Raw genomic sequence first — 21,095 nt, 5'->3', positions numbered from 1 at the left:
GCAAGAAGAGTGTGTGTGTGTGTGTGTGTATATGTAACATCTCACATCGTCTAGAGGAATGGATCATGTAAGCCTTATATGTATATTCTCATCTCTACCTAGCACGAGACTTTTGGAAGCTCGCTGGCTTCAGGTTCCATCGAAACTCTGAAGTTAAGAGAGTTCGCGGGAGAGCAATCCCATGATGGGTGACCCACTGGGAAGTTCTCGTGTGAGTTCCCATAAACAAAACCGTGAGGGCATGGTCAGGGCCTAAAGCAGACAATATCGTGCTACGATAGAGTTGAGCCCGAGATGTGGTGGGTGCCCGAGCTGGGATGTGACAATATATATATATATATATATAACCAAGACTAAGTGTAGTCAAACTAAGATTTTAAAGAATTTTAAAAGTGATAGATTTTATAGGATTTAAGAGGATTAAAGACTTCTACAAAATTTATTTGGATTGTGGTGGAAGGATTTGAAATCCTAGGGGGTGAAGTTGGATTCTTTTTAGTCTTGGTTGTTATATATACTTTTTGCTTTCAAATCCCACAAAATTCACAACTTATTGAAATCCTCCAAAATCTTAATTTTTTTAATACACTTAGATTTGGATGGATTCTAAAATCCTTTAAAATCTTTTAATTGACTACACTAAGATTTTAAAGTCTTTTAAAATCCTCTCAAATCCGAGTTTGACTACATCACTCCCTAGGATTTCAAATCATTTTCCATCTGGCTAGTCCTTAAATTTCTACCAACCCCCAGCCACACACAGGTAACCTCCATATACTTTGGTGGAATCTCTTATTATGACCATTAGACCTTAATTAGGCATGTATGATCATCGAAGGACATGATCAATCTAGAATTTTGATTAATACTACTCTCTAGCCATTCTGATTTTTTAATGTATGTGGTACTACAAGCACTACTGAAGTACCACAACGTACGTCTATGACAAAATGGCAGTCGGTGGTGATGGTTGTTGGTGGTGTAGTGCTCAAAAGCTCACCAAAGTTATGTTGATCTATCAATTGAGATAGAGATGGAGCCGTGGTTGTGTGAAAGGGGACCCAAAAAGGGAGGGGATAAAGTGGCTATCGAGTACAGTAAGACAAGGGGAAAGATTTTTCCTTCTTTTTTTTTTTTCAATAAAAAAATTATGTGAAAATCTACTACAATCCACCAAAATCTACAAACTAAATCCATTCAAATTCTTTAAAATCCATATGAATTTTGTAGTAGTCTTAAATCCTCTTAAATCCTATCAAATCTATCATTTTTAAAATTCTTTAAAATCCTTTAAAATCTTAGTTTGACTTGGGTAGGGCTATCCCAGCAGGTAAATTCTAAATTTTACACAATTCATCCAACCAACTAGGATGAGAATTTGAACTTGGGTATAAACGGAGGAACGCACTACTTTAGTCAACTTGGCTAAACACAAATATATATTATGCACATCCTAAATGCTTTACTTTCCGTTCTTTTATTTATTTTTTCATTCAAAGCCAATTTAAGAGAGGCGGTAGAGTTGAGACCAAACTCAGAGCTTTTTGGTATTCTGTCACGTGCTTAAAAACTGCAAATACGGCAATTGGTTGAGTGGTCTAATTCCTTCATTACCGGTAACTTTCCTTCTTAAATAATATTCTGATTGAGCCATTAGTCTTGTTCAGTACCTATGGACGAAAAAGAATGGGGAAGGAAAATAAATACATTTCAAATTAAGTAATTTCTTAATTTCCTTTCACATATATATTAATTCTCTTAAATCTCTTCCACTGTCTACGCGATCAATTCATGGAAACCCAACAGAGACATTAACTTTAGCAATGCATGATGCCTGGCTTGTAGCATTTTCTTTAATAGTCACTGAAAAAATAGTGTGAAACCTCAAGAATGGTATGTGAACCAATAATTCACGATTTTTAACCGGTTTTACTAAGTTCTATAAAACATTATAAAACTTGCTTAAGCTTCCAATAGGACATTTCGAAGATGTTATGACAAACATAGATAACTCCATTCTGACTATGTTGACGGCCATGTTAGTATTTTTATAGGTTCTTCATTGTTCAACTTAAATCATTTTCCTTAGTGGGATGACCCATTCCATATGGGTCCCGGAGTGATGTTTAGGCAAAGGCCAAGAAAACCCTTATGACTCATATCATTTTCCTTACTTTGGCACACAATAGAGATAGCAAAAGCTAAAAAATTGAACTTTTTACAAAAATTGTAAGTAACCTGTGTTCTTATTCCATGTCACGCCTTAATCCCGACGTACGTCCAGGATCGGCACGTTATATCACCAAGTACCCGTATATCTAACATACCCCGCCTCCAGGATATAGGCAAAGCAGAACACAAGATTCAGATTGTGTAGTAATTTTTCGTATACTTTATGGCTGCATCTAACCTCTTTGTTAGACTGACTACGTACCCTCCGACGAGATCAAGCCATTCGTAGTTCACCATTTGTTAAACTCTGAACTGTTCGTAAAACACTTCCTAGTAGACAACATAGAGTACCACACTAAACATCAACCATAACCCAAACAAGAGTACATACAATACACCAAAATATAGGGCTAGAGTAACACAGTTCAGTCGAAGCCTACATCTCTGAAGCTTTCTCAATTTAGACCGAATCCAACGAATCAGCGAAGTCAATGATGTGATTTCATAGCACTTAACAAAATCCAACAACATCGGGTTCCAGACCACTTAATAGAACCAAAGTACCAAATGGGATTTCGGACCACTCAACGAAATCCAAACCAGGATACGATTCCGAACCACTCAACAGAATCGCGGAGTAGAAGGGATTCCAGACCTCTCAACGGAATCCAAGTGGATACAATTCCAAACCACTCAACAGAATCACGGAGTACAATGGATATTGGACCACTCAATAAATTCAAAGCAGGATATGATTCTGGACCACTCAATGGAATCGAGCGGAAGTTCAAGAAACATAACAACGGCTTGAAGAAATAAGACATGAATCAAGTTACTTAATTCATGAAGGCTCAACGAAATGAAACAAGCATAAGTACTAAATTTAGAATGGATTAACAAAGCAAGAAATGAAATGATAACGAAGCAACGAATTCTCATGACAATGGGTTAACGGTCCACTATTATCCCTCACATTTAACGAACAATCCAACATGCATTTCAAATCACATTTCACAAATATCTTCAATACACAAGTCAAATCACATTTAATAAACATAGATCAATAGGTAAATAGTTAAAAAAAAAAAAAAAATTCACATTTCAATAGAAATCACATTTATAAAATCAAGTGATATCCATAAAGGATACAAAATACGAAATCAGGGTAATAACCATATCACATACATTAAAGTCACTCACTAACCAATGTAGGCCCACTAGACTTCACTTAGACTCTAGTAGTACTAATTTTAGTATTTAAAACGATTTGAGACATGTTAACCAAAAGTCAAATCTCAGTCAACGGTGGGGTCCACAACCCTACGTAATTCGATCTGAAATATCTGTCCACGGATTTCCGATCCGTAATTTTCCAAGAGTCTCATTTATTTTCTAGAACAATATCCTAAAATTTCGAGACGATCCAACGGTCAGATCTCTGCCAATCACTAAAATTAAGTAGCAGTCAACAATTAGTTATACAAACTTAAAAATTCAATTCATCAAGATCTACAAGACCCGGATTATCGATTGTTATAATGATCAAGTGGCGGACCTTAACGAAAATATGTTCAAACGACTAAATTTCATCAATCGGATGCCAAATATAAAATCAGAATATTGCATTTAGCCTAGAAAGACAAAGTTGGCCTATTAGCCACGCGCTACCACAGGTGGGGGTCGGCTGCCCCGACTCGCCGAAAAATTCACCTAACTCCAAAAATTACCAAATTTTACAAATTGTAGAACACAACACGGGGAAGAACTTTCATACCTAGGCCGAAGTCCAATTCGGCCGGAAAACACCTGAAATCATCCTCAATTTGTCGAAACCCCAAAAATGGTGTTCTTCGATTCGACTTCCCTGCTACACCATCGCCCCAAAATTGTTTGGGGTTTGTTCCTGGGCTTGAGAAGAGTATTTTGGTGGTGGTGATCGATGGAAAACATTTCAGAAATGGCAGATTTCGCCATCGTGCACCCACGAAACCTATCGGTGCAATCTCTCGAAATCGAGGTCAATTCTCGTTGGTTTTTGGGTGTAGATGGAAAAGGGAATGATGAGAAATGTTTTCCAGGTGGTGGCGAGCCTTTGATCATCGGAAAAATGCCAGAATCGGCATCAGGGAGTGTGGAGGAACCAGGTCATCGGGTCAAAGGTTTTGAGATCCGGTTTCTTTCCTTTTCTCATCCCCTCATTTCCCTCATTTCCCCCTTTCTGATTGGGCAGCACCCCCTCCTTTCTCTCATTTCTCTATTGCTTCTCCAATCACATTTCTCTCTTCCTTCTCCAATCACAGCCACACACATGGCACATCATATTTGCTGGAGCCTTCTAGATTTATGATCAAATGACCATTTCGCCCTTGTCTTTACTCGTTTATAACTTCTTCGTTATAACTCCAAATTACATTCTGTTTATGCCCACACATCCATATCGAGACGTACTATCTGAATATGTAAAGAAATCTGAAAAATCATGAAAGGATCAAATACGTCCGCGAAGAATCCCCGTTTAATACAATAGGGGCAATTTCCTCCTCTTACTTATTGAAAAAAAACTATATGCCGTAAATATAAAAGCGTATAAACTATGAATACGAATACGAAATACGTAATTTTAAATAGTGAAATCCGGGAACGGGATTTCACATTCCAGGTGTCCGCATATACACTTAAGTGATTGACCTCGCAACATTTCTTCACTTTTTTTTATTTTTTTTTATTAAGAACCTCTCCCTATTGAGTACCCCGCTTTCCATGATTTACTTCTTCATTTTACTATCATTAAGTGCCTTGCTTCTTCGACTATCATGTTATCTACTAATTTCTATCAGGATTGCTTGTACACCAACTCACCAAGTAAGGTCATTAAATCTATTTGCGTGGGGCTTAAGCCCCGACCTTTATGCCACTTAGGGACAACGAAGAAGCAACAACCAACAGCCAATAATCACTTAACGACCAATAACAGATAGGGATGAGCAACTATTTCCTTATGTTCTCACTACACGCGCAAAAAATCTTATAAAAAGTCAACAGGCATATTTTCTCGCAAAAATTGTGACTCTCATTTTTAATCCTTTATCGAATTTTTCTCCTTTAGATATTGAAAGTGGTCATAGGTTCTAGAGTTTTTTTTTTTTTTTTTTTTTTTTTTTTTTCTTTTCTTCCTTCCACATTGAAACAGGTTGTTAATATAAGTTATATGCGTAAGCCTCTTCATGTGACAATGTATTACGAGACGCTTAGTCATGTTTTTGGATTCTAATGGATTTTGATATCAAGCTGTACAACATGACAACTCCCAAAATAGTTTTTATGATTCTATAATCCCGCCCACCTTTATGATTGGCATGTGCAAAGCTTCATCACTTCCTAGCTGTCTCTGAACTGTTTTGCTCTTTCTCCGTCTCCTCCATTTCAACTTGGAACTACTGTGGGAATGTGACATGCACGTTCCAGGAATATGACATTCTACCGTTTGCAATATACACACTGAAACTATGCACTTGCAGTTGTAGTCTCTCTTTTCTTCCATTTTCCGCCATGGAAGCTCCCCTCGACCATGCTTTGTTTCAGCTCACTCCAACTCGAACCAGGTAGCTATATTTGCACTCGGCAAATGATTTCCGCACAACCCTTTTCTCCTACAGTATGATCCTGTTTATTTTTGTAGCCCAATTCTCTTTTGATTTATTCAATCCAACAAACAGACTGTGCATGGAGAGAAAAATAATGTACAGAAATCACTTCCTTTTGCACTCTTTCCACTTTCTCGCCCACTATGACTAATTTGTATTTCACTCTGCTTAGTGTTAATCTTGAATTTCTTTCTAATTTGTGTCTAAATTAAATGACTGCAGATGTGACTTGGTGATCTTCTATGGAGCCAAATCTGAGAAACTAGCATCTGGGTTGTTCCAACCCTTTGTTTCTCACCTCAAATCTGTAAAAGATGAGATTTCCAGAGGTGGGTATTCCATTACTCTTCGCCCGCCTACCCAAATGGCACCCTGGTTCACCAAATCCACATTTCAAAGGTACGGTAGTTCCCAAATTTTGAGTCATTTCTCACTGATACAATTTCTAATCTCTAATTTGGATAAAAAATTTATTTTGGTTCTCTTTAATTATGTACTGTGGGGCAGATTTGTGAGGTTTGTTAGCACCCCAGCTGTTCTGGAGAGGTTTGTCAGTATTGAAAAGGAGATTTTGCAGATTGAGAGTTCAGTTCAACTGGAGGAAGGTATCTCATCAAAATCTTTGAATTTTTCATTTTTAATTTATGGGTTTTATGATTTAAGATCAACCTTTCTGGTGCTGTATTGGGTAATTTCTGTTTTTTGTGTTGAATGTATTGTTTCTGTTCTAGTGATCTTAGGGCAAATCCAACTCTGGGCATTGATCATCTTGCTCGTTTTCCGGCATTAAAAACCGTTGTTTTTCTCTATTTGATAATTGGGTTTGGAGGCTAGGTTTAGGCATTCGATATATCAGATAATGTTCTTACATTATGGAAAGAATGTTCTTTGATTTGGATCGAATGAGGACTTGAACTTTGCAATTTGATCCCTAATTAATCTTGGTTTATCAGGAGTTGTATCTGCTAATCAGAGTACAAGGAAATCAGCTGGTTCTTTGGAGGTATTTTATATATAGATTACATAACAAGTGAGGTATTCTCAAAGAATGATCTCATTACTTAAGTACTATATTTTTCTTTTCAGAAAAGAGGTGAGCTTGAAGAAGCAGGGGCTGTTGTAAAAAACGAAAACTCCAAGTAACTATTTCTTTTGGATAGCTACAATTATGAATGAATTAGTCTCACTTGCAGTGTCTTTCAGTATTTTTGTCATTGATTCATTCAGTTTTATTGTAATATGACAGGGTTTGCCTTCAACACCTTCTTCAAACTCGAGTGGCATTGCTTCAGAAACAGCAAGCCATGGTTTATGCCCGTGGCCTTGTTGCTGGTTTTGAAATCTACAATATGGATGATCTCATTTCTTTTTCGGATGCATTTGGTGCTTCACGCTTAAGGTGTAAACTTGTAACCAGTAAAGTTGATTATTTGAATTATGTTTTGTTTCATTAGTCTCTTTTTTTGAAATCTACACTTAGGTGATATCATATCAGCCACCAGATGGACCTCGGATTCTTTTGTTTTGCAAATTAGTATCTGTCGTTTACTCTAATCGCATTTTCATGGTCTACTTTTCACGTCATTTTGGAGAAATTAGATTTAGTGCATTTTATTTTGCTGTAATGTTGAGCCTGCTGGAGTTTCTTAAGATCAAGTGTTGGTTATTTGTAGGGAAGCATGCATTAACTTCAAGGAATTATACAAGCAAAAGCACACAGATGGTTTATGGATAAAAGAAGTAGCAGCAGTAGTGGCCTGTTCTTCATCAGATCTGCAATTCAGGGGAGCGTCCGAAATTACACTTACAAATGAAGCAGAGGTCACTAATCAAAATGTTATGTTAAATCTTCCCAATAGCGGTATCCTAAGTAGTGAAAAAGTTCAAGCGCCAATGCCATTTCCACATCTGAATTCTCAGTACTTTTATGGTTCACTAGGCCATACAAACCAGTTGCCTCCATATCATGGATATCCTTTCCCTACTATGCAGTCCTTTCCTCCTCATTATCCAAGGAACATGCAATGGCCTCCCAACATGGATGAAGCAAGCAATGGTCGGGAACCGAATTATCATAGGATTCAGAAGCCATCTTCAAGAAGAAGGAAGAAGAATAAAACACGACCTGACTACTCAGGGGAAGGCAACCAAACTGAGTCCAGTGACTCCACTTCTGAGACTAATTCAGATTCAGAGACATATCAAGAGAGAAAGCATTCTGATATGGAGAATTCATCCAGAAAGAAGTTTAAGAAGAAATCCTCGCGGAAAGTGGTCATTCAAAACATCAACTACATCACCCCCAAGAGGAGGGATGGTAATAAAGGAGGAGTTTCTGATGAATCTTTTTCAGATGAGGTGACTGAGAAAGCAGAAGTATTGGAGGTATCCCATGAGTCACACTTGCAAGAAAGAGATGTGGAGAAGAGTCGCTCTATGTTTAATGGATCAAGTAATGAGGATTTGACAGTTCGTGCTGTAGTCCCCATTGATGTTCAAGATGCACATTTGATAGCGAAGTCTGAAGATGGTAATTCATTAGCAGAGAGGCCTAATTTGGGGCTCAATCTCGAGAGAACTCCAAAGAAACTAACAGTTTCAGTGGCAACTGATCCTTTGGTTGCGATGGAGAGGAATGGAACAAATGACTATGAGGTTAAGTTGGAAGATTTTCGGAATGAAGAAAATTTCAGTTCAGTTATGGAGAGAAAAGATTGTGCAGATGAGGACATATTACTTTTGCAGAGATTGGCAAAATCAGAAACTGAAATTAGGTCTGCCTTTTCTGCTTCTGCTGCTGAGTCTACTGTAACCAGGACTGTAAGGGGAGAAGATTGGTTTGACGTGAATCATTCAAAAAGTACAGAAGACCAGAAAGTACCAAAGAAGCAAACATTTTTTGATGGTGATTGCATCTTCACGTCGGAGAGAGAAAGCAATGTATGCGGGGATGATTCTTTCTTTATACAGTCTCGGTCAGCAGTTGATGATATGTATGAATCACCATGGAAAACAGAAATAAGCATGGACAACAATCTGAGTTTAGCCGCGCGTAAGGAAAATGGAGTTATGGATACTCCACAGACTCGAACATCTGAGCCAGATGACCTTAGCATGATTCTTGAAAGGGATTCCAACCTGGAGTCCGCTGAAATTTCTTGGACTATAGACTACGGAGCAGATATTTCATTTACCGAGGCAAATAGAAAACATTCTGGTGTTGAGACAACTGATCGTGTGGATAACAAGCCTGCTTCGAACAGTATGGCAACCAATGTGAAGAGCAATAAAGTTCCTGGACCAAAAGAACGCGGTAAAGAAGCAAAGTCTAACATCGTAAAGAGATCCCTAGTTAACAACAGACCTGATATCAAAAGCCAAAAAGTATTTCCTACAAGGGGGCCTACAATACAAAAGAGCAAATTCGAGAAGGTAAATAATGAGTGTGCAGTTGCTTATTATGTAGTATTTATTTGGATACCTCTCATTGTCGTACTTTTGATTTTCTTTTTATGGAATCTGATGAGAATGTGCTTGTATACAGGAAGAAGAAATTCGGCAAAAGATGGAGGAACTGCGGATAGAACGCCAAAAACGAATTGCTGAGAAAACTGCAGCGGCTGGCTTTTCTCCAGTAGCACCCAGAAGAGCTTCATTAGAAGGCAAAACGGCAAAGGGCTCTCCCAAGAGTAAACTACAACCTACCAAGAGAACTCTAAATCTGTAAATGGATACAAAGCAGTTGAGTACATGAGTTCTTCAAACTGCAATACATATTTGTTCATCTCATGATTTGTTTGTATAATATCCCCAGCTATATATTTTTATAGACATATACCTTTGGCATGATGCCTCTACGTTTTGCTTATTTATTTATTCATGGGATGCTGAGTTTGGCAATTTGGAATAATAAAAAAGTGATTCTTCTCGACTTACTAAATGCTAATACCACTTAAATTCAAGTATCTACACGTGAGTGTCTCCCTTTATCATGCGACTCAAAATGGTATATTCTTGATTAAACATTAGAACCTCCCTTGTCCATGCTGGCCACGGTCGCACTTGGAATTTTCACCAAATGGGTTGAAGTGTTTATATCCACATAGTATACAAACTACACGAACAATTGTCCCTCTTATTGTGAAATTACAATATCAAGCATCTTCCTTTGCAAAGGCTACCACGGACTCAGAACTCTCTGTTTGACCAAGGCAAACGACCTAATATATGAAGGCTTCACTGCCCAAATTTGGTGAAAAGAAGAGGATAGAAATGTTCCAGGTTCCAACTTTCTAATCGCCAATTGGGGTACTTGCTGTCAAGTCAAATCAAAAATGGAAAACAAATGAGATATGAACATTGACTAATAACACCACGTTTTTTGGAGTAATCAAGACCTTAGCTACTATATATTTGACGTATAGGTATTTTTATTTTGACCTAGTCGATGTAGGATATTTCGTACAAAATTTTATTATAAACTTTGTTGAAAATGTTTAACTAAAATATATATATATATATATATATATGTATTGTATTAATAAACAGACACGTGTATATGTTAGAACATAAGCACGTAATTATCACTCGATAACAAAACTTTTGATAAGGATGCTTTTAGTTAATTATGGCATCAATTTTGTTTAAATGGATAATTGATACAGAAAATAAAATTTAGAAATTTCAGATTTTTCTGGTACAACGATAATACAACCACCACCTCATCTTACTCAAGTGAGAAGCTGTATCGTTCTGTAATAGCTGCCAGCCATCAAAATCTAGCACCAGTTCCTGCAATCAAGGAATGCACGATTTAGATAACTAAACAGGTAATTAATTAATTAAAAAACCTAATTAAAAATAAAATAGAAAAAAAAGAAAGGAAAGTTTAGGTCTGAGACGGCTACAGCCTACTAGATGATCTTCCTCAATAAAAGGGACTTTGCCATTCTGATTTTGCTTGGCTTCTCTTTTCAGAGAAAGTTCCAAGGCTGAAAGAAAGAAATGGTTTTTCCAGTTTCTTGTACATACTAATTAACCCAAGGATTAAGTGCCTCGCACGTAATTGTGTTTTTATCTCATTTTCTTTTTCGAAGAAATTGTGTTTCCATCTTGTTGAACGCATTACAATTTTATATTTTGGAGTTGTTTTCTTTTCACATGAAGCTTTAAAGGTGTGCTGACCAGTAATTGTTGAAAACCCAGTTGTATGATCATTTAACAATATTGTCATCGTCATCATCTTTGTCGTCGTTGTTTTCTTCGTCATTCAATCATCATCACCACAATCACCTTTGTTTCGTCGCAAGTCTCAGCGTAGGTTCGAGCCATGGCTATCGGAAGCTGTTTCGGTCCATTGTTTCGTCACAAGCCTTCTGGAATTAAGGTACTTTTTGTGCTTCCATGTTTAATTTCCTTAAGCATGTGTTATATATATGTGACACATCGTGTTTAAATCTAGCTTCTAACAAAAACTGACCATCTACATCTAGGCATGCTAATATTCTATAAGGAAACATGGCAGCCTTGTTTCTTGTCCAGATTAAATTTGTTGCATGTAGCCATAAATCTTTAAGTAAGGTTCATAAAAGAAAATAATCTTTGATTAGGTATGGATTAGCAATAAGGTCTAGACTAGAAAATGGTTATGAAAAGAGTTGCTCTTGCAGGCAATGAAAGACTCTAGGGAGCCCAAGGGTCTTCCTGTGAAACAGAAGAATGCTTCTAGGAGAGGCATGCCAAAAGATAGGTCTTCCGAAGATTCAGGCAACCGGGTTCGGATGACTGAGCTCCGGAAGAAGATCATCTTCTTCAGGGACATCATCGACCTACCAGCTTGTGATGCTTCTGCTGCCACAAATGAGGTATGTGTCCCCTTTTTTTCCTTTTTCCAAAGAGCTCTTACAGTAACTCTAAAAATGTCATCGTACACTTCCCTAAAAGAAGATGTTTTTCTGTTGAAATCTTGTTTAATTTTCTGGATTAAACGACAATTTGTTTAATGTTCCTATTATTTTCTGCTTGCAGATGGTAATGAGGTTGATGAGGGATCTACAGAAACTTTACCCTGAAATTGTGCTACATAAACAGTTATCAGAAATAAAGGGAGCATCTATAGAAAAGGTAATTAAGAATTTAAGATCCATAAGAAATGGCTTAAAACGCATATGTAATTATACTCGAGACCATTAAGCTTATGTACAAATTAAACATCTGCATTCAGGTCCTGGCCTCCTTCTGCAAGGCATTGAAATCTATTGGAGAGTCTTGGATGACAAGTTATGACAGGTTGGACAAACCGAGATATGAATTCCCATCACTCAAGGAGAATGTCAATTCTGAGCAACTCGGTAGGTTCAAATTTTTCTCTAGGACTAGATGAGGCCTCTCCATTTGGCAAAGGAAGCAACAATCTAACAGTTTCTTCCTTTTGTGAAATTTTAAGTTAAGGCTGATTGCAACTCTATACGATTTTGTAGTTGAGACGGTGTTGGGAACACTTGATTGCTTGATGAAGATGGCATGGGACAAGTTCGATATGATGGATCAGGATGACCAGAAAGGAGAAGATTACAGCCCTCGGAATAGCTCATTCGGGAAGCTCTTGAGCGATTCGGAAAGCTGCACCTCAGGCTCCACCTGCCCTTCTCCGGTCACTCCATCTTCTGTCCTTCCCGAGATTGATGGTTCTTCTAGATCACGAAAGAAGGCCAACATTGGTTCCAAATCACCATTGCTTTGGACTTTGAGAGTGCAAGCAGTTGGGAAGCTGAATCCAATTGATGTTAAAAACTTGTCTCTTCACTTGTCGAAACAAGGAGCTCATGGCACCGGCGATGGTATGGAAAAGATTGAAAATTTGGTTGAGGAACCATCAATTGGGACAGAATTAGAGAGCAACCCTCAAAAGAAAATTGCAGCAACAGATGAGGAAGTAGTAGCCCCAAATCTGAGTTTGAATGAGAACTCTAGTGGAAAGGGAATAGACAACACAAGTGATGATGTTGAAACTCCAACCACAACCCCTGAAACATTGGAAGCAGACACCACAGAATTGTCATTGCCTTCCTCGCCGCCAACACTACCACAACAAAAATCAGCGCCTCCGCCTCCACCTCCACCTCCACCAGCGCAACAACTTTCACTGCCTAATACACAAGCAGCAACAAGAATACCAACACCCCCTCCACCACCATCATTACCCACATTGAAGCTAAATGTTGCAACACCGCCGCCACCACCATCAATGCCCACCTTGCAGCCACAAGTTGCAGCACCTCCTCCGCCGCCACCAACATTAACACCACAAAATGTAGCAGCAGTTGGGGGGCCACCACCCCCACCACCTCCACCAATGGCACCAGGATCAGTGTCAGTAACTCCACCAACCCCACCACCAACACCAATGATACCAGGATCAACAATAGTGGCTCCATCCCCACCTCCACCAGGATCGTCAAATGGAGCTCCACCACCACCTCCTCCACCAGGATCGTCAATTGGCGGCCCTCCACACGCACCACCTCCACCAGGACCATCAAATGGAGGTCCTCCACCCCCACCACCCATGTTAAAAGGCCCATCAAATGGAGCTGCTCCACCCCCACCTCCTGCACTCGGCGCAGGAAGATCCTTGCGCCCCAAGAAAGACACCAAACTGAAGAGATCATCCCAAATGGGGAGTCTCTATCGCCTTCTCAAGGGAAAGGTGGAAGGATCTAGCTTGGATGGAAAAGCATCCAATGGGAGAAAGGGCGGAGTTGGAAGCAGCTCTGGCGGAAAACAAGGAATGGCTGATGCTCTAGCAGAGATGACAAAGAGGTATTTCTTGTACGGATAAGTAATCTAAGTACTCAAAGCCAAATAAACCGAAAATCATATAAGTTTCTACTTTTTGTGTCTCAGATCAGCATACTTTCAACAAATTGAAGAAGATGTTAAGAAGTATACAAAGCCTATCACGGAAATGAGAACTACCCTTAGTTCTTTCAAAACAAAAGACATGAATGAGCTGATGCAGTTTCACAAGAAAGTCGAATCTGTTCTTGAACACTTGACTGATGAGTCACAGGTCAATAACCACTCATTGTCCGCTTTAGTTTTGTTCATTTCCATAGTAGTTATATGATCACTTCATGATCGTGTTTCATGACATGCCGTTTTGCGAATTGTAGGTGCTATCAAGGATTGAAGGGTTCCCAACAAAGAAGTTGGAAACAATAAGGATGGCAGCAGCACTGCACAAAAAATTAAATACAATGCTCACTGAACTGCAGAATTGGAAACTAGTGGCTCCATTGGGTCAGCTCCTTGACAAGGCAGAACGCTACTTCAATAAGGTGCATAAATGTTCATTTTATACAATCTTAATTACTTAATTGTCTCTTTCCATTTTCCATAAACTAATAAAAAAATGTAATACACAGATCAAAGGAGAAATAGACGCCATGGAACGAACTAAAGACGACGAAGCCAAGAAGTTTCAGAGCCAGAATATCCATTTCGACTTCAATATCCTCATCCGGATCAAAGAAGCCATGGTGGATGTTTCCTCGAGCTGCATGGAGATGGCACTAAAGGTTAGCTACTCAGAGTTAATTAGTTTAAACAATCATATAACAATGATTTGGAAAAGAGAGTTTGACCTGTTATATGATGCAGGAAAGGAGAGAAGCAAAGGCTGCAGAGAAGAGTACTGGAACAAAAACTGATCAGAAGCAAACAAAGATTTGTGTTAAAATGCTGTGGAGGGCTTTTCAGTTTGCTTTTAGGGTTTATACGTTTGCTGGTGGGCATGATGATCGGGCTGACATGCTCACAAAAGAACTGGCTAATGAAATTGAGTCCGAACCGCAGCACCACTGAAACCCTAATTCCCAGATGGTCTTAAGGGCTTTGAAAGCAATAAATCGTAGTATTACCCATAACTTAATCTCCGTATGATTAACAGCATTCTGTTTCTGTAAAACCAAAAAAAAGTTCATTTTTCTTTTGTTGTGACCTTTGTAAATAATCCGGTCCAAAAAAAATCTTGTAAAAAAATTAAGGCTTTGTATGTATTGAGTATGATTTTGATTAGGAATTAATAAGTACCACTCCAAGGCCGACATGAGTACAGATCTTGTCTTTGTTGTGTCCTTGTAAATTGTATCTTCTTATACACACACACACATATATACATATATACATATATACATACATGTCTGAGTTGTTACATTAATTAGTTCCATGAGTTGAAGATTTCATATTTCATATACAATTTTATGCTTAATAACCTTGGTGATACTGATACAAGTTTTTTATTTTATTTTTATCACCGGGATAATGAATATCCGTACTTGGGATCTCTTCTAGCATTGAATTAGCTCTAGACTACAGTATCTAGATTCATAGTTTTTTAACGAGTTAAGGGTTGTAGGTAGGGAAGAATTGACAAAAAAAATGCCAAAGGCACAATTAGGAAGAAAATTGGCCAAAAGAAAAACATCAAAGACACATAAAAGAGGCAATGTTTTAGATCAAGGTTTACTCCTTCGGCTTCTGGATTTTTCTTGTTTTTGCCCTCTCTTATTTGGGCATATTCCTATTCCGTTATTTCCCTTTTTTAAAAAGGTTTTTTTTTTAAAGGATGAAAAAATAAAATATTTTTTAACTTGTTATTCGCGAAATTTGAACTTATGTTAATCTAGCCTTGCGGTCATAATAAATCAACACTAATATATAGTCAGAAAAAGAAAGGAAAATAGAGAGAAAATACTAGTCTCTGAATTTACAAGAACCATAAATATTAGGTATGAACAGGGAGTTGTAATTAAGGATATACAAAGAATATTAGGTATTGAACGGAAGTGCTTTACCTAATAATCAAATCTCTTAATTATATTTATTCTTTAAGCAACAACATCTTCATTAAGTGTGTGTGTGTACACACAAAAATAGTAAAATTCTACTCTTTTCACATATTTGTACTATCTCTTTCATAGAGATATAACCTATATATGTCAGCAGATTCTACCTTAATCAGAAAAATGATATAAATAGATGATAAATGTAGTATTACTCATATATATATAAATATATGCTCCCTCATTTGAGCAAGTAATTAATTAAATAGATGAATGATGGAAGCATAGTGGCCATGGATATGGCACCTTTTTATTTTATGGTTTATCTATCAAATTCATTAAATAGATTGTTAATTTCTAGATGTAGCGAACAAGAACTTCATTTGCTCTGTGAGAGGGAATTTGAATTTGATCAAATACCTCATCTACATTTCACAATTGTAACACTTTAATTATGCTCTCAGAGTCACTGTTAGCCTTTATATAATAAAATTTAGCTAAAATGATCTTGAGATTGGCACAACTCTTTACTTTAATTTTTGACAATGAAAATCGATAAGTGGTTCATGAGTTTGTCTATCGTACATCATTTTAGTAACTCCGTTAAAAATTTGTCAATATCCTCGTTAAATTGTCACATGAGGAACCACGTGACCACCTTTTTAGAGGTATTTTTGGCAAACCAACCCTCTACTTAACTAGGATATTGATAGAATTTTCGAGGAATGATCAAAATTATTTATAATGGACAAACTCAAAGATCACTTCTATTGATTTTCACTGTCGATGACCAAAATAAGGAGTTATGTCAATCTTAATAACCATTTTGGCTAAAAGGCCATAAAAAAAAAGACTATATAGTTAGAACGTCAAACGTTAAAGGATGAAAACAAATTTTCATAACAAATAAATCTGTAAAAAGAAAATTTTTGAAGCCAAATCATCATTAAAAGAGATTTTAAAAAGCAACTAAATTTCCACAATTTTTATTCTGTTATAAATAGATAAAAGTTAGAGAGATAACCTTTCTAAGGACAGAAGCAAAGTAGGTACAAAATATCACACTATGACTTTAGTAGCTATAACACAAAAAGGATGATAGATAAAGAGAGGATGGGATACTGATATTATTTTTCTTGCTTTCTTTCGCCGTGCATTTGATAACAGACGAAATGCTCTATTTATAGAGCAACTCTCGTAACTACAACCATTAAAAATATAATGATAATATTTTGAAAGTATCAAACACTATTCCTAAGTCATACTCTTTTTGAGTGGGCATTCATTCATCCATCAATCCATCAATTTTACAACACTCCCCCTTGGATGCCCACATATCAACATCAGTTGCCTCATTAAAACCTTGCTTGGAAAAACCCTGTGGGAAAAAACCATAGCGAAGGAAAAAGAGTACAACTTTATATGGATCGTTGATATAGTGTTAAGTATGCTTATGTTGCCTCGTTAAGACCTTGATAGGAAAAACCCTATGGTAAAAATCCTAGTCAATGGAAAAAGAGTACAACAATCATGTATCATAAATGTTTCCCCTGATATTTATCTCCCCCTGATTCTGTATTCTTCAAATTTAGTTGATTGGTAAGTCAACGTAATTTGACACTCTTTACTAACTTCTGAAACGTGCACTTTGGTAGAGACTTGCTGAACAGATCTGCCAGATTTTCATTAGACCGGATTTGTCTGACTTCAATAACTTTAGCCTTCTGTAGCTCATGTGCACTGAAAAACTTTGGCGATATGTGTTTAGTCTTATCGCCCTTAATGAATCCTTCTTTCATTTGGACAACACAGGCTGCATTATCTTCATGGATGACAGTTGGATTGTCTATCTTCGAAGGTAGACCACATGAATTCCGAATATGATAGATCATTGATCTTAACCAGGAACATTCACAACTTGCTTCATGTAAAGCAAGTATTTCTAAGTGATTTGAAGATGTAACAACTAATGTTTGCTTTGTTGAGCGCCATGAGATTGCTGTATCTCCAATAGTGAACAATTATCCAGTTTGTGAGCGGGTTTTATGCGAATCAGAGACGAAACCAGCATCTGCATATCCAACAAGGATCAAGTCATTTGTGGATTTTCCTAAGTAGAAAATACCCATGTATGTTGTCCCACGAAGGTATCTCAAAACAACTTTGACCCATTTCCAATGACGCATTGTTGGAGTAAAGTTATACCTTGCTAACAAGTTAACTGAAAAAGTTATATCTGGTCTAGTACATTGCGCTAAGTATAATAAAACATATGTTGCACTCATATATGGTATTTCTGGAATAAGGACCATTTCATCATCTTTTTTTTTTTGACAAAATGGATCTTTTTTAATGTCCAAAGAACGAACGACTATTGGCGTGCTGAGTGGATAAGCATTGTCCATGCCAAATCGCTTTAGGATTTTTTCAATGTAAGCTGATTGGTGGACCAAAATTCTATTAGCACAATGCTCGATCTGCAGGCCGAGAAAATATTTTGTTTTCCCGAGGTCTTTCATTTCAAATTCGCTTTTCAGATATTTAGCAGTTTTATTGAGCTCTTCAGAAGTTTCAACTAGGTTCTTATCATCAACATATACCGCCATTATAGCAAATCCAGAATTGGATTTCTTAATGAACACATAAGGGCAAATGACATTGTTGATATATCCTTCTTTGATCAAATATTCACTGAGACGATTATACCACATTCGTCCAGATTGTTTTAGCTCATACAATGATCATCTTAATTTGATCGAGAGTATACATCGTGGTTTGTTAGTTGTTTCAGGCAACTTAAGTCCTTATGGGACATTCATGTATATGTCAGTAACTAATTCTTTATATAGATACGCAGTGATGACATCCATAAGTCGCATGTCAAGCTTTTCTAAAACCACTAAACTTATTAAGTAACGAAACGTAATTGCATCCATTACAAGAGAATATGTCTCCTCATAATCAATTCCAGGTCTTTGTGAAAAGCCTTATGCAATGAGTCGTGCTTTGTATTTTGCTATCTCGTTTTGCTCATTGCATTTTCTTGTGAATACCCATTTGTAGCCCACGAGATTTACATCAGGCGGAGTTTGGACTACCGGTCCAAAAACACTTTGCCTTTCCAAGGAATTTAATTCTGCCTGGATTGCATCTTTCCACTTAAGCCAATCTTGTCTCTGTTTGCATTCATCAACAGAGCGGAGCTTAATATCATTATTTAATATGATTTCAGTGGTTATTGCGAATGCGAACATATCCCGATCCCACAATTCATTTGTATATGCATAATTTATGGAGATTTCTTTACTTTCATGTACTGCTGTCTCTTCAGGGACATGTGTCTCATCAAGAACATTTTCTTTTTCTGGAAGTACAAAATCATGAATTCGGATTTTTCATTCATTTTCTCTTCCTGAATGATTTCATTTGGATTCAGCTATGCCTTTGTCTTTCTCTTTCGAGGGGCTGAATCTTTTGAACCTAGGGGTCTACCACGCTTCATGCGTGCACCAGATGAATCATTCGCTGCCACTTTATTTTGTCCAACAGGGACATCAATTCTTGCAGGTGCATTTGCAGCTGGTATATATGATTTTGTCACTTTCATAGTATCATTAAATGTATCTGGCATTTGATTGGCAACACTTTGAAGATGAACGATCATTTTCACTTCATTTTCACATTGAGTGCTACGTGGATCAAAATGAGACAAGGTGGGTCCAACCCATGTCAGCTCTTGCCGTTTTTCTGGAACGATATTTTCTCCCCCTAACGACGAGAAGACTATCTCATCAAAGTGATAATCAGCAAAACGAGCTGTAAACATATCAATTGTCAAGGGTTCCAAATATCTAATGATAGATGGTGAATCAAAACCCACATAAATTCCCAGTCTACGTTAAGGTCTCATTTTAGTGCGTTGCAACGGTGCAACAGGCACATAAACAACACAACCAAAAACTCGTAAATGTGAAAGGCTTGGCTGATGTCCAAACACGAGTTATACTGAGAAATATTGGTGGTTGGCTATTGGTCTCAATCGAACCAATGATGCAGCATGTAAGATGACATATCCCCATTAAGAAACTGATAATTTTGTTTTCATGAGCAGAGTTCAAGTTATTAACTAAAGCCGCTTGATCAATGCTTCTGCTAAACCATTTTGAGTATGGACATGAGGAACAGAGTGTTCAACATCAAAGCCCAATGTCATGCAGTAATCATCAAAGGTTTGAGACGTAAATTCATTAGCGTTATCAAGTCGAATTGACTTAATGGGATAATCTGGGAATTGTGTTCGCAACTTGATTATCTAAGCATGAAGTCTCGTAAAAGCTACATTCCGAGTAGATAAGAGACAAACATGTGACCATCGGGTAGATGCATCAACCAAAATCATAAAATATCGAAATGCTCCACAAGATGGTTGAATGGTCCACAAATATCCCCTTGAATTCTTTGCAAAAATGATGGGGATTCAGCATTAACCTTTAGTTGTGATGGTCTAATTACCAACTTTCTTTGAAAACAAGCATTGCAAGGGTTATCATTTGAAATAGCAATGTCTCTACTCAATAATGGATGTCCATTAGAGTTGCTAATGATCATACGCATCATGGTGGATCCTGGATGATCCAAACGGTCATGCCAAAGCATGTAATCTTTTGAATCAATGAACTTCTGATTTATGACAGCATGTGATTCAATTATCCTTATGTATGTATAATACAATCCACGTAACTTCTCCAATATACGCTTCTGGGTATCATTGGAGGTACTGCATAGATACTCCACATTTTCTGCATTTTTTGTTTCAATGTGGTATCCATTTAAATGTATGTCTTTGAAACTCAACAAATTTCGAGTAGATCGAGTAGCATTCAATGCATTCTGTATGGATAATATTGTTCCATTTGGTAACATAATCTGGGTTTTCCCTGAGCCTTCAATTACATCCGATTGACTTGATATTGTTGTTACCCTTACTCTTGTAAGCATCAAGCTTGAGAAATAGTTTCGATCACAAAGTATTGTATGTATGGTTGCGCTGTCTGCAAGACAAATATCTTCGTCATTTCTCATGTTTTGAGAATAATCATATCTTTTATCCATGCTTTCTGAGTAAAGGGAATCACGGTTAAAAACAACTTAGAAATTCAAATGCCTATTTTATTGCAATGCGAGTTTTCAAACTACAAGTTCAAAATAATAAAAGTATATCAAATATAAATGATTCAGTCAGACCGATACACTTCATTCCTCCTTTCCACAATGAAGTCTGAGACATCTAGGTGTGTTGCATTCAACTGTCCTGATAAGTCGCACACTAGATCAGGTATATCCATTGGTCTAGCATGGTCGAGGAAATTAGTCTCGACACCCTTCTCCTTAAGGAAGACTTGGTATAGATCCACCAAATGTTTTAGGGTACGAC

The 21,095-nt window shown here is 37.3% G+C and overlaps 2 protein-coding genes across 3 annotated transcripts; both read left to right on the top strand.

Moving 5' to 3' along the window:
* The first annotated feature begins 5,538 nt into the window (after positions 1 to 5,538).
* On the top strand, positions 5,539 to 9,673 carry LOC137728965 (COP1-interacting protein 7-like). 2 transcript variants are annotated; one of them, XM_068467782.1, is made up of 8 exons: positions 5,539 to 5,774; positions 6,039 to 6,215; positions 6,324 to 6,421; positions 6,770 to 6,819; positions 6,903 to 6,955; positions 7,063 to 7,215; positions 7,490 to 9,248; positions 9,361 to 9,673. In XM_068467782.1, exons 1-8 carry the CDS (start codon positions 5,722 to 5,724, stop codon positions 9,541 to 9,543), a joined length of 2,526 nt encoding a protein of 841 aa, XP_068323883.1. In that variant the 5' UTR covers positions 5,539 to 5,721; the 3' UTR covers positions 9,544 to 9,673. The 2 variants fall into 2 exon arrangements, with proteins under 2 accessions (XP_068323883.1, XP_068323882.1); XM_068467781.1 differs by lacking the exon at positions 5,539 to 5,774 and adding an exon at positions 5,788 to 5,912.
* A 1,126-nt stretch (positions 9,674 to 10,799) lies between these two features.
* On the top strand, positions 10,800 to 14,962 carry LOC137730080 (uncharacterized protein At4g04980). Its single transcript, XM_068469146.1, has 9 exons — positions 10,800 to 11,202; positions 11,486 to 11,680; positions 11,844 to 11,939; positions 12,040 to 12,166; positions 12,296 to 13,637; positions 13,722 to 13,887; positions 13,991 to 14,155; positions 14,243 to 14,395; positions 14,478 to 14,962. The coding sequence occupies exons 1-9, from the start codon at positions 11,146 to 11,148 to the stop codon at positions 14,679 to 14,681; spliced, it is 2,505 nt and encodes an 834-aa protein (XP_068325247.1). The 5' UTR covers positions 10,800 to 11,145; the 3' UTR covers positions 14,682 to 14,962.
* Positions 14,963 to 21,095: the final 6,133 nt, after the last annotated feature.

The sequence above is a fragment of the Pyrus communis genome, chromosome 3, assembly GCF_963583255.1.
Source record: "Pyrus communis chromosome 3, drPyrComm1.1, whole genome shotgun sequence".
NCBI lineage: Eukaryota > Viridiplantae > Streptophyta > Magnoliopsida > Rosales > Rosaceae > Pyrus > Pyrus communis.
This window is presented reverse-complemented; position numbering and strand designations above follow the sequence as displayed.